We start from the raw sequence: 14,388 nt of genomic DNA, 5'->3' as shown, positions 1-14,388 counted from the left end.
ATTAAAATTTTTTAATTTTAATATTAAGAGGTGCCGCTGCGGTGCGATGGTAGCGTATTACGTCTACCACACATAAGGTCTTGGTTTCAAGGCACAGAGAAACCAACATCTAAATCTTTAGAAATAGTTTTTTCGAGTAGAAAAAAAAATGTCCCTCGGCAGTGGTGTGGCAAACACTCCTTCATGGAAAGTCCCTCCGCTTCTGAGCGAAAATTCATCTCCTTGCAGATGCAGTTTGAAGTCGGTAAAAAAGATGTATGTACATATGAAGGTCCTGCCCGAAAATTTGTAAAAAAAATTAATAGCGTTTTCTTTTCTGGAAAAAATGTTACCTTCATGTTGCAGTCTTAAATTCTATTTCTCAATCTAGGTCACATAGCGCTATGCAAAGTGGCTCTATTTGTAGGTAATGCCATCCCTTTTTTTATGAAGTAGAAAATATTTTGTGAAAGGAACACACAAACACACGAGAGAGAGGAGAGGGGCATTATTTTCAGAAAAGAAAATGCTATAAGAAGTAGCGCGACGAAAATTGGAAGATAAGCTCGGCCTAAATGTCTTTGAAGGTATATCGCGGCTCGTATTTATTTTGTTCATTGATTGATTTGCCTGAAAGTTTTTCGAAATAAAAGTTTAGCTCCGAATTGTACACACACATGTATACAAAAACTTTTACAAATTTTTATTGTAATACGAAATAATCCCTCAAAAATACAAATAATCATATTTGGAAGGAGTTTATCGTTCTTGGCCTTTGAGAGAATGTCTATAAATTCGAAGAATATCCGATGATGTATATTGGAACGATTTTCCGTCATCCCTTGTCAAATTCGGTGAACGAAAATCGACGCTGATGATGGCATAACGCCGAAAACGGTTTGTCTCGAAACCTAATTTGAAAAGGGATGACGGAAAATCGTTCCAATATACATACATCATTTACCCACCCTGTCGGAAAATCAACATAACAAAATAAGAATATTATGTTCGATTGTATTGCAATTATTTTGTGATAAAACCACATTTGAGTTTAAACTTAAATCACAAATAAGCTTTAAACGAGGTAATGCTTGAATACCCTGCAAATGAAAAATTACACATGTAATTTGTACAGGAGAATGAAAATCGTGATGAAGCACCTCTTATCATTTACATATAAAGCTGAAATTTTTATAGGCTAACTTTTTTGATGACCAAAATAATTTTTTTTATTTTGTTCCACCCTAATGTTTACTTACAAAATATCTATGACTTGTGCATGTTTCGGTACAAATAGGGGAAACCACTTCAGCATAAACATTCTTTCGCAAAATACAAAATTGAAATTGCTTAGACTTAATCCTTGAATTCCTAAGATGATGTACTAATTAAGTACAAAGCATACCTGCTTACGAATGTCATAACAGTGCGACCTTAATTAGTCGTTCCATTGGCTTGGCGCGACTGACAGTAGCGTATTTTTACTCAAATAATTTTTGTTCTGAGTTGCCACGTCTAGTCATTGTTCGGGTAATGGCGACTCTTTTCGTTCTTTATTTTCATCTGCAATTGTTATGAGCATTAAGGATTATATATTCAATAATCTACATTTGAACAAACATACTTATGTGCTTATTTATGTATGTATATTTGAAAATACACTAGAGGTTGTTGTTGTAGCTATGAAGACACTTCCCGGAGGTTTTGTGGAGTGTTATAAATGGTTTATGGTCCCTTGCCGGATATTTTCGGTACGTTCCGGTAAAATGACCATTAAGGTACAAGCCCGACCATCTCGGGATCGATTTGAAATGACCACATTGAACCTTCTGGGCCATCCCACCCCCCTAGTTATATGAGGAACTTGGGGTCGCTAAAGAAACAGGATTCTCCACAGATAGATGAGGTTGTTAATTGGGTTGTAGAAGTTATAAACTGCGCTGGCAACTCCTTGGATCATTTCGATATTGTAGTCGCCTCTCCTACAGGCTTACCTGCTGCAGTTATATGCTAAAGTAAACACCATCAGCTTCATAAGGATTGAGAAGAATTCCTTCTAACCATCGACGCTATCGTGATAGTGCTTTAAATAAAGTGTTGGGGTAGATAATTCTAGCAGATCAAAACCGCAATGATACAATATATTGTAAAACCGTACAATCGCGGGAGTATGGTGATGATGGCTTTTATATAAAGACAAAAAATTAACCGTCATCGAAGAAGGTATCGATGCAAGCGCGCATTGGCAGCCACTTCACCCTTGACGCAGATAATTTCGATACTGTCAAACATTTCATATATCTAGAAGCCAGAATTTACAGCGAAAACAATGTCAGCTTAGAAACCAAACGAAGAATAATTCTTGCCAGGGCAATTGTTTACTTTAGGGTACAACTGCTAAAACTCGTCCAAAAGTATAGGGAGACGCGTCTTGATCCCAGGACCACGAATCCGAAAGCGGAAATTAGAAATGTTATTTTTTTTCGGAGATATTTGCAAACATTATTTATTATTTTTTATTTTTTTTTATTTGCAAACAAAATCGAAAATTTTCATGTGGTTGTTGTAATTTTGATGATTTTGTTGTACCCACAAGAAAAACTGTGGGTAAAAGTGTTTTGCGCGGATATAGTTTTGGTCTCCAAACCGGTGTTGGACCCATCCAGGGTAATTTTTATAAGCGCGGCCGAAGGCCGCCAATGCAGAAAGGTGTTCTGCGCAAAAATACTATGGATCCCACCCCCGGTTTCGGAGCGCTCCGGGGCCATTTTCGGTTTTTTGGAAATATCTTTTCACAGAAATAAAATTCTGTATTTCCGCTTTTGGATTCGTGATCCTGGGTCCATGACAACTCTCCCGATATTTTTGGACGAATTTTAGCAGTTGTACCCTAAAGTAAACCATTATCCTTGCCAGTAAATTTTTCTTTGGACTGAGTAAGCAATTGAAGGATTATCACGAAGAACTTTTCAACCGTAATTTTTTAAAAAATCTGTTTTCTTTTGCAAATTTTCACTAATATTGAACTCTTACATAGCTCAAACACCCAACTTACCAACATAAGGCACTTTAAAGAGGGTCATATTCGGAAAATAATGAAGATTAGTGACAAGATAACAATAGAAAAGAAGTAAGGACAGACTGTCCTTGGCTGTGACGAAGACTTCATACCTTTCATTAATGGAGCTGGAAAATAATTTGATGAAATTTCACAATTTCATGCAATCTGAACAACCAGTTGTATGGGATATATGTATATTATATATAACAATGCATACCTTATGTGTAAGTATTGCGTGAAATTTGAAGCTTCTATAAAATAAAAGTACCTGGGCGACCGAGCTTTGCTCAGCAATCTTCGAGTATGTGGCATAACTTACTTTGTTCAACATGTCATCATTAATCAAACTCTACTTTTTTTATATGCACATCTATATATGGGGTATTCCATCCCATTCCGACCAATTTTGAACCCGACCCCTTTAGAATTGGCTGAAAGTTTTTCTTCTTTTTCTAGCTTACGAAAGACGTTTTTCAGAATTTTTTCAAATTTTTTCATCCAACTCAAAAAAGTTATGAATTAAAAAAAAAACACCGTTTTTGTTTTCAAAATGCTATATCTTTTTCTAAAATTGACCGTTTGGGATCTTTTTTTTTAAATTGGTTTTAATTGTACTTTTCAGAAAAAATACAAAAAAATGTTTAAAGTTTTTTTTTTAATTTTTCAGTTTTTCGAGATTTTTCGAATTTCGCCATTTTTTTTCTCATAAAAAAATTCAATCAATTCTGCAATCATCCCCACTAATCCCGGAGTGGGCCGATTTTTTTTTATATTTTTTTTTTATTTAATTTTATATAACAAAAAAATGTAAGAAAATTATTTTTAAGTATTCTTTTCTTTATATATTACATTATTATTTTACATTATTTTTAGAAAACTTACATGTTTACTGTGTCAGTCATTAATCCTGGTTATTTTAATCGTAGATTATCATAATATATAAAGAAAAGAATACTTAAAAATCATTTTCTTACATTTTTTGTTATGTAAATAAAATTGATAAAAAAAAAATTTATTTTTGAATTTGTTTTTTTTTTCAATTAAATAAAAAAAAAAATATACAAAAAATCGGCCCACTCCGGGATTAGTGGGGATGATTGCAGGATTGAAGTTTTTTATGAGAAAAAAAAAAAAATGGCGAAATTCGAAAAATCTCGAAAAACTGAAAAATTAAAAAAAAAACTTTAAACATTTTTTTGTATTTTTTCTGAAAAGTACATTTAAAACCAATTTAAAAAAAAAAGATCCCAAACGGTCAATTTTAGAAAAAGTTATAGCATTTTGAAAACAAAAACGGTGTTTTTTTTAAAATTCATAACTTTTTTTGAGTTGGATGAAAAAATTTGAAAAAATTCTGAAAAACGTCTTTCGTAAGCTAGAAAAAGAAGAAAAGCTTTCAGCCAATTCTAAAGGGGTCGGGTTCAAAATTGGTCGGAATGGGATGGAATACCCCATATATAAATGAATCGTGGTGAGTGTATGTTCGGATGCTTAAAACTTGAAAACTACTGGACGGACTTTTATAAAATTTTGTAGGTATATTATGTAGGTACCCGAATAGGCTATAGGCTATATATTATACCGCTGGGTGGCTAAGGTCCTGAGACCAAAACATGGACCCGGGTACCACTAGAATGTGTTTATACAATATGGATATCAAATGAAAGCTGTTGATAAGGGCATTCGTAAAGAGTATTTTTTATACTGCTGGGTGACTAGAAGTAACAAGTAGGTTCAAAACATGCTATCAAGCAATATTTCATGCCATTACTTCGCGGGTATGGGATTAGCCATGCTATTTTATATCAGAAAAATGTCTTTCCACGTGGTGAATCCCATGCTCGCGTATTACGCACAGTGTTGAATAGCAGCAACTCTCGATTACAGATGTCGCCCGCTCATGCTATAATATTCGTAGGTGGCATTATATGACTAGCAGCAAATACTCTTTACACATAAGATTGCGCACTGCAGAGTTCTAAAACTTTGTGGAAATTGTAGGACGGCTGTAAGAGGAATTCACCATACCTCTTCCGCCTGATTTTTTAAGGCTGCATAACTCTGTAATTTATTTTGCCTTTGGAAAAATTACCTATTTGAAAATAAGCTGGCTGAAAAATATTGTCATAACAGCTTAAGTTAAATCAACAATTGAAAATCTCAGCCAAGCGATTTGTAAAAAAAGCTAATTTGTCTATTTGTTTCTTATTTGCTTGATATAGGGTGTGTTCGAGCTGCAGCAGTGTTACGTTTTATGAAAGAAATGTTGACAATCTATTGATCATCGCTAGGAAATTAGCGACGTTCCATCAACTAAGCAGCACTTTAGCAATACTACTGTTATTATTTGGCTGCTCAAGCACACCCATATTAATTGTACATTAAATCTAAAATATAAAACTCAAAAATGACTCCGGTTGTTATGTACGCAGGATTTATTTGGTTCAAAGTCCCAGCCAATAATAGCCAAAGCCATAATAGCTTACATGGGTCATCAATTCTTTCTCTGATTCAAAAGCTGAACTACCAGCGCTACCGTTATCAGCTCAGTATCATCATTGCCAGTAGCGCCAATAACACCAAACTCGTGCCTGACAAACAAAAATCATTTCACTCAATAGCACAAGTGAAATGTACTACGAACTCACTACTGAGTAGCGTCAAAAATTCGCTTGGAGTCATTGAGCTACCATTGAGCTGTCACCGGCATTGGCGCTGGCGCCATGCAATTTACATCACTAAAATTGCGCGAATGGCCAGGCTTATGACTTTTTTAATCCAGAGTCGCAGCCGTACCACTTTGTAGTGAATGAGCGACTCTACAATGCTCCCTCTTATTAATCTACTCTCTTTGATGAAAACTATCTTAACCTAACTTGGTTGAGTGAACGCGCAATTTTAGCAGCCAAAAATAGTGATGTTAGTGAGTTAAATTGGACGATCCAAAACAAAATTCCGGGAGAATCACAATCCTACAAATCAATTGATCGAATTGATAATGAGGAGGATATATTAAATTATCCTACAGAATTTTTTAATTCTTTAGATATGCCTGGAATGCCCCCTCTTCATTTACGTCTCAAAGTTGGATCTGTAGTTATTATGCTTCGTAATCTGCATGCACCAAAACTGTGTAATGGAACAAGATTGATTGTAACCAAACTTATGAGCAATTTGAAAATGGCAAAGCTTTTAAAAAGACCGTTTAAGGGAGAGGAATGCCTGATTCCGAGAATACCCTTGACTTCAAATGATTTGCCGTTTCAGTTTAGGCGCATTCAGTTTCCGTTCAAACATTTTTAGTTATACACTATGAAAGTCTCACAATTTTATTACATTCCAAAAACTTGAAAATTTCACGAATGACAACTATCAGTTAGTTTAATTAAATGTCAACTTACTTTCCTAAGAGCCATCTCTTGGTAAATAGTTAAATGGTTAGATGTCGTTTTCAAATTGAACATATGCCTCTAGTGTTCAACGGTAGAAAATTACCTTGGTGAGATATCTTTCTGCTACGGTGAGACATCTTTCTAATAGTAATCTGTGAGAAATTGCAATTACTCATTTCATATTTGGCAAAAATATGCATTTAAATATACTTTGTTAGAATTTGCCACGGTGCTTTGATATTGCATTTCAATTTTATTAGCGTGTATGAAATTTAGAAAATTAAATCGAATCATGTGTAAGATTTTTACGAAGATTTTTAACTTTAATGTTCTCCTTTAAAGCTTTAATAGAATATGAGTAAGTAGAGTAATATTTCGTCTAGCTACCCCAACCCAAAATGATAACCCTACTCAAAAATGTCCGTATTGTAATGCGGAGTGAAATACCTTTCGTTAGATACCCATATCGGCATATCTCATGAAATTTTTTTTAATTTCGAATAGGTGGCAACCCTAAATGGCAACCCTACTCAAAAATGTCCCTATTGGAATGCGGAGTGAAATACCTTTCATTTGATACCCATATCGGCATATTTCATGCAATTTTTTTTAATTTCGAATAGGTGGCAACCTTGCGAAACATTCTGACTGGCAACACCTAGGTAGAAAGTCTTAGAAGGTGATACATTATCTCTGTGCCAAATTTCATTTTGATCGGTTGAGCCGTTCTCGAGATCGTTCGGCTATACAAACAAACAAGAATTGCTCGTTTAAAGTTATAAGATAATGAAGAAATGACGAAAACTCTCTTAACCGAGAAATATTCTATGGTCGATTCCGACAAATCGATAAAGTCCGATTAATCGGACACCGAAATGTACCCCTTGCCGAATTTCATCAAGATATCTCAAAAATTGAGGGACCGACATGGCTAAATCAACTCAGCTTATTCTACCATCTCTTCTTGATATGGATCAAAGTTAATGTACCATTTCATTTCATGAAAGGTATACAAATTAAAAGATAGTGGAAATTGGAAACTAAAAAAAACTAAAGTTACCCCAATAAGAGCAAACGGAATGTATGGTCCAGTGTCTGAACTTCCAAAGAGATCTTGGGACCACATTTAAGTCGGAGGGTTGATGCAGAAATGGCAAAACGCTATATACGTGTCTACTGATAGTTCCAAATTAACCGAAGGGGTCGGGTCTGTTGTTTACTGTGTCGATCCAGAAATAAATAGATCCATGAAGAAGGAAACAGAAATTCTGGAGGAAGCGTGCTTAAGCTGCAGTCGCGGCAATATATATATTGAAAGTCAGGCGGCGATTAATACAATAATCTCACACATTACTTTATCAAGAAGTGTTCTGGAATGCATAGAAGCATTGGAAAAACTGTATACTAGGTTCCCGGTCATAAAGGGATAGGTGACGGCGAGGTCGATGAGTTGGCAAAGGAAGGTGCAACACTCGCTGAAACGACGATAGACGTTCCAATCCGTTTGGGAGAAATTAAAAGGAGGCAGGATTTCCATATGGATGGCATGGACAAAAGCCTACAAAGCCTACGATATTAGGTGCTTATAAATTAGGTCTCGTCAGTAACAGCAGGTGTAGGAAGAAACGGTTGAGCATGTTCTGTGTTCGTGTCCTGCGCTCGCTAGGTCAAGACTCCAGTTATTAGGGACAGCAGAGTTGCCAGGTCTCGAGTCAGCAATTAAGCTAGGTTCTAGAAAACTTCTGGTATTTGCGGACGGAGCTATTCTATAACATAAGTAATTGGGGTTCTTCCGTTTGTTCATCAAACAAATTCTGGTAACACTATGGGCACATTCAGTCTATGTGAGGTCTTTATTGACCGGCCAGTTCAACCTAACCTAATCCCCAATAAGAAGCTGCAGAAAAACTTTTAATAGCCGTGCATGAGGAGGAAGTTTTGCGTAGTGAAAAAACGTTCCAATTGATATCCAAGCATTGGACATAAAACGTGTCTTCCCTCAAAACATTTGGAAGGCGTAATTTGAGATGTTATTACAAACTCCTTCTTTTCTCCTGAAAAATCAAGATCCTGTCGATTAAAATATTACCCGCGATTACTCTTCAATTTAAAAGTAAAGTCCCCTCCCGTAGAACAAAAATCACGCTTACCTGTCCTGATCGACGTAAGGCTCGGGACCATAGACTGTATCGAGAGAAGGTGGGGTGGCCTTTGGAGAAAAAAGTTCTTCGAAATATATTTCGTTCTGTTCGTTATGCAAATGATGTGTTCCATAAACCGGGAGATTTAATGTTGAACAGTTTGAGCTACATGCATACCTGACCAGAGTGTAACGAGAGAGATTGGATAAAGGTGATCCGGCCCTGGAGGTGGACACCTGTATTTGGAAGTAGAGTTAGGGCGGATACCTCAAAGAAGTTTACAACAGGGGAACGAAGGGGCTTGAATATACTTAGTGTTCTCAGTTTGAGTGAGTTGTCGCAATGAATCGCCCAGTAGGCTAAGCGTCAATTAATGACGATCATAAGAGCTATATTCATTGAGCAAAGCTGAAAAATCCACCACCGCCCTAGGATTTAAACCAGTGAACTAAACTCTCCAAAAACCGTCATTAACCGCCATATATATATATATGGAAGTGCTTAATTTAAGGCGCACTCAAGTTTTTTATTTATTTTTCATTAATTTATTTATTTTATTATAACGGCTGTTTTGGCCAGGTAGTCATTTTCAGTTTAGATACTTCAATTGTATGGAAATCCCGTACAGGTACATTTTAATACAGCAAAATTGTGTGCATCAGTCACCTTTTTGTCACACTGTGCATTGCCGGCATTGGCCGTGTAATTGTTAGTTGTTGTCGCGACCGTTGGCCAGCCCAAGCGCAGATCTTTTTACATCACAACAAAAAAAAAAATAACCAAAACACAATCAACAAACACAAACACACGCACCAAAGAATATGATAGCCGTTTTTGGCTGATCGCTCTTGGCGTCAAATTCATTGTGCGCATTGATCAATATTTTGATGAGGAAACAGCAGCGCGCTCCTGTCACTCTTGTCCACAAATGTTTGATTATGCACATACATATGTATGTACCTAGGCATATACAATGCAAAAATGTGTGCAGGTATGTGCACACATTGCAGTCAGTACCCAGCAATATTTAAGATACGGGATTACAATTGCAGTATGAACATTTTCTGAAACTCAGGCCACCAATGATTTTCGAATCATAGATTTAACTGAAATTCCAAAACGTTTTGTATTATTCGAAAAAGGTTTCCATAACTTTTTTATTTTATTTTTTTCTTCCTTAAAGTTTATTCACACTATGTTATAACCTGGATTTTATGGGATATTTTCCTATTTAATGCCTACTGTTTAACCCCAAAAAAGCTCATGAACTCGAGTTGATGGCGCAATGTGGTAGTAGCAAAGGGATTGAAGAATAAAGATGTTGCATGCGCGAACTTCAGTGGAAAGCAGCGGAGCTTCACAAAATTCTAGTAGGTCACTTTCACCATACCACAAACTTTAACATAATTTAAGCATACAAAATACACTGATTGGAGTTCTAGAGAGTAAAAATTAAAATTCTGAACAGATTAACTGAATAAAAAATTTACAAATAATTGTTAAATAATAAATACAGACAGTGGTAGTTTAACAAATTCTGCTGTGGTAATTGGTGAATGTGACTTATTAGAATTTTGTGAAGCTTGCTTCACACTATTTTTCGTCCCTGCAACATCTCTATCTTAAAATTTTCTCTGGTAGTAGTAGGTAGATTCACCGACCTAAGTACGCTCTGCGGCAGAGTAAATAAAGATCTTTCGTTCATTCAAAATTGGGCCATTAATAATAATAGTCTTCGTCCTAATCCTATTAAATCTCTTGTTTTGCCTATTTCGAAGAAAAATTTTGTCGATGTCCTAACTCCTTTCATATGCATTGGCAACACCATTTTACAAAATGTTACCAGATCAATTCTGTTGTTGGTAGAGTATATGCTACATGTTACCAGATCAATTCTGTTGTTGGTAGAGTATATGCTACACTGCATATTGCCTCTGTTACCTCTCTACAAATTAGAACAAAACTTTCCGTACAGATTTTACTACCAATAATCACTTACTCTGAGTTTGTTTATACCAAATTGGACACGAGTTCTGTGCAGGAAATTGAGATAACTTTCAATTATATAACCCGTTACGTGTTCGGATTACGCAAGTTTGATCATATTTCTGCGTGGCGGTTCCAACTCTTTGGGTGTGACATATTTGACTACCAGAAAGCTATAAATCTAAAATTTTTGTATCGGTTGATATCTGCTAAATCCCCACCATATCTATGTATATGAGAAACCCACATTTAATAGATCGCTTAGATCAAGTGATTTAGTTTAACCTAACAACAATTTCTTGGTATCTACAAGGCTGTTTTTCGTCAACACCATTCGTATATGGAACTCAATCCCAGCTGCAATAAGGAACAATATAAACCAAAGCACTTTTAGGCGCATTCTATTAAATTATTTTTCCAAACTTGAGTGTTTAGCTGGCCATTTATTCAAATTTATTCTAATTTACATCTATTTCTTTACTGCTTTAATTATAGTTTCATTAGACAAGGTTAAATGTACTTTTCGTATAGCATTTTTCTTTACAAATCTGTGTTTATATTTACATTGTTATCGCATCTGATATAGATTAACATATTATAGTTTATTATTATTAGCGTAATTTATTTTTAGTTGTACTATAAAATATCATAGACCTCATTGTACTAATATTTTGTTAATGAATAAATGAAAATGAAATGTTATTGTCACATAAGGTTGTCAAATTTTAGACATTTTTTTGAATGTCTTTTTTTAGTAACTTGGTATAATAGTTTCAACTTCGATAGTTTCTTTTAATTTATGGACTTTTTTGAATTTCCTGAAAAAGAAATTAATTAAAAACTGGATTTTTTCATATTTCAAACTTTAAAGAAAAACTAACATAAGATTAGTTTATAAAGACTCTGAAAAATGATAATTCTGAATCAAAAATTTATTAAGTTAAGTTATTAAAACAAAACACTAAAAAAATTATCTAATCAATCTGGAAACAAAATAGAACAATACAAATTTTATAGAAAAAAATTGCCATTGCACCTCCAGGCAAAACATTGGCTATTACACTGTATATTATTTGCTATTTTCTTGCTGCACAAACTGCTGGGTACTTTACATATATGTATACATATATATATATACATATGTACATAGAATATGTGCTCATGTCCAACACTCTTGAGACCAATGAATGATCATATCGAGTGAAGATCGTTTAGTTTTGAATGAAACATTGAAATGCTCGGACGTCGTTTTCTAAAAGTTCTCAGAGCTAGTGCTATATAATATATGAAACGCATAGTATGCATAACTTTCGGTATCGGCAAACGGCAATCGAGACCGGCAACTATATTGGCATTTCCGATAATGATAGTGAATTGGGGCACATTGAGTGGTGAGAAGAAAGGAACTACAAAAATAGTTTGCAGTTTGAGTCAACCGGAACAAGTTCAGCAAGCCAAATGCCTTTTTCCTTACTTCAAAAGCTAATTTGCCATTGAAAAAAAACCTAAGTCGGTACAAAGAGATACATACATATGTATGTTCGGTGAATTAAAAGCGAGAGCGAGACTCGAGAGTTAACAACAATAAAAAACTTATCAACAGCAAATTCTTGTTGCTGTTGTCAATCATAACAACATACAAACATATGTATGTATGTACATATGTGTGCATGTAGCTCAGTGTACACCCCATAAACTTAAATGTAACGGACTTGTACATATTTGCACATCCAATCCTTGCAGTGTTGTTGGAAAAATATGTAATTGTTATTGTGTGGATAATAAATAAAAAGTTAGATAAAATAACGGGTGTGGCATCGTACTATATTTGTGAATAGATATTTGTATGTGTGTAAATCGATAGTGACTCTGACCATATCAAACATTGCGCAGATTGTTTTTTTATTGTTATCAATTTCGTCGTTGGCTTGGCAATATTTATTGTAATTATGACTACAGAAACGCTCAAGCCTTTTCTATCGGACCCTCGTTGTGTTGTTGTGTCATCAATGCGTTCGACGCCAAGTTCCAAACGCAGGTCCAACCTTCCCACAGTTATTTTAAGTGCATTGGCTGTGATCTTGACTTTGGTTTTGTTAGGTTTTACGGTGAGTAAATAATTAAAATATGTTCATAGTTACATACATTTATGTACATATGTATATTATGAGTGTGCTAATGCAAATTTTAAACGGTTACATGCCAACCTAATAAAACCGCACTGCGTTTTTTAGCGCACGCAAACAACCGGACGAACCCAAATAAGCATGCGTTGCGACAATGTAAAGAATGTGTGCAAACGTCAAATCGAAATGTCACGCAGAACAAAAATTGGAAATCGAGTTAGGTTTTCACGCAGCAAATTCAATTTGGGTTGCTCTCATACAAGTTGTATGTGCATGAGACATTTTTACAGAAAATGACTTGCGTGCGTTTATATTAGGTTGGCACGTTAGAGGGTGTTGTCAAACTTAAAGCTCCGTCACATAAGCAGTTTTTCATTTACATGTGTTTAACACATTCTTATGAATTATGAGTAGATTGCCCGTATTTTTATGGAGAACGGCAGATCGAGCGACACTAACGCCATCTTACATGAAAAAGTTGCCAGCTTCCAAATTTTGTTGCAAGCAAAGTATAAGAAGATGAATTGGACATTTGCTTTTGATAAGGGTGCTGTCACACTTCGCAAGTGAAATTATTTTTCCCACTATAAGCAAAGCGAAATAAAATTCAAACGCGAAGTCTGAACTTCCTTTATATTCACAAACGCAATATCTTGCATGATTGTGGCGATGTTACTGGTATGCATACATTTGCGTTGATCGCATCTATATGAAAAACTACATTGATGCTCGACCTTAATGGTTTTGTTGCAACAAAAGTTGGATATTGGCCTTTTTCATGTTCAGACCGCGTTAGTTCTGCCGTTCTACATAAAAATACATGCATTGCGTTAAACACATCTATAAGAAAATCCTCATTGTTGCTTGGCCATAAGGACACATTGGGCATTATGCATAAAAACAAGCTTTTGCTCTGACTGGAGTTTCTAAGTAAAAGGTGGCCTGTTTGTTTTTGTTTAACAAACGAAATACCGAAATCTTACTTGGAAACTCGAGTCTGAATAATTACTCGGTTTTATACTTGAAGCTATCTTTTAAACTAAGGAATTTCATCTTCTAAACCATGTCCTGAAACTAAGAAGTAAACCACATTCAAAAAAATTAAGGGAAAATAAAAGCATATTGTAGTTAAGTCATAAACCAAAGCTTGGTATGGGAAGTGAGCTCACCAGAAAAAAAATGTTTGTTAGGCATAACATGTATAATTTTCAAAGTATGGCACTCTGTCATCGGCATTAGTAAAAAATTATGTTTAATAATAATAATAATAATATCCAACGGATTAATACCCTCCAAAGCCCGCCCGACCGGCGCGAGGGGCGCATCCGCATGACGCGCGGATTTGTTTTGCCGAGTTGTTGATAGGCGGAGGTTTGTTAAACGTCGAGATCTAAAACTGCTCAGCTACAGAATAAAAATCATCAGCTGAGTACTATACGTAACAGTTAGAGATTACATAACAGTTAGGAATTCTACATATATATACTACATTGTTAAATAAGTGAACATTTTTAGTTTCTTTGATTATTATTATGTTTTTTTTTTTTTTTGTTAAGAGTTAAGATAGGACAGTTTTCTTTATGGTAAAAAGTGAATCCGTTATATCAAATATAATTGATAAGTGTTAAAATCATGACATACACCGAAAAGGTTCATTTAATTCGAAACTAGTTCTACACTACCTCAAAAGAAGATGTTTGTAA

General features: G+C 35.1%; 1 protein-coding gene across 2 annotated transcripts in view; it reads left to right on the top strand.

Annotated features, from left to right (window-relative positions):
* The first annotated feature begins 11,780 nt into the window (after nucleotides 1–11,780).
* Nucleotides 11,781–14,388, top strand: part of egr (TNF superfamily member 12 eiger) — a 34,707-nt gene continuing 32,099 nt past the window's right edge. For both annotated transcript variants that reach the window (XM_067776937.1, XM_067776936.1), the window contains exon 1: nucleotides 11,781–12,667. In XM_067776937.1, the coding sequence (XP_067633038.1) occupies nucleotides 12,509–12,667 (159 nt within the window). In that variant the 5' untranslated portion in view covers nucleotides 11,781–12,508. The remainder of the gene's footprint in view (nucleotides 12,668–14,388) is intronic.

The sequence above is a fragment of the Eurosta solidaginis genome, chromosome 3 (genome assembly GCF_040869045.1).
Source record: "Eurosta solidaginis isolate ZX-2024a chromosome 3, ASM4086904v1, whole genome shotgun sequence".
Lineage (NCBI taxonomy): Eukaryota > Metazoa > Arthropoda > Insecta > Diptera > Tephritidae > Eurosta > Eurosta solidaginis.
The sequence above is the reverse complement of the archived record's forward strand: the minus strand, read 5'-3'. Positions and strand labels throughout refer to the sequence as shown.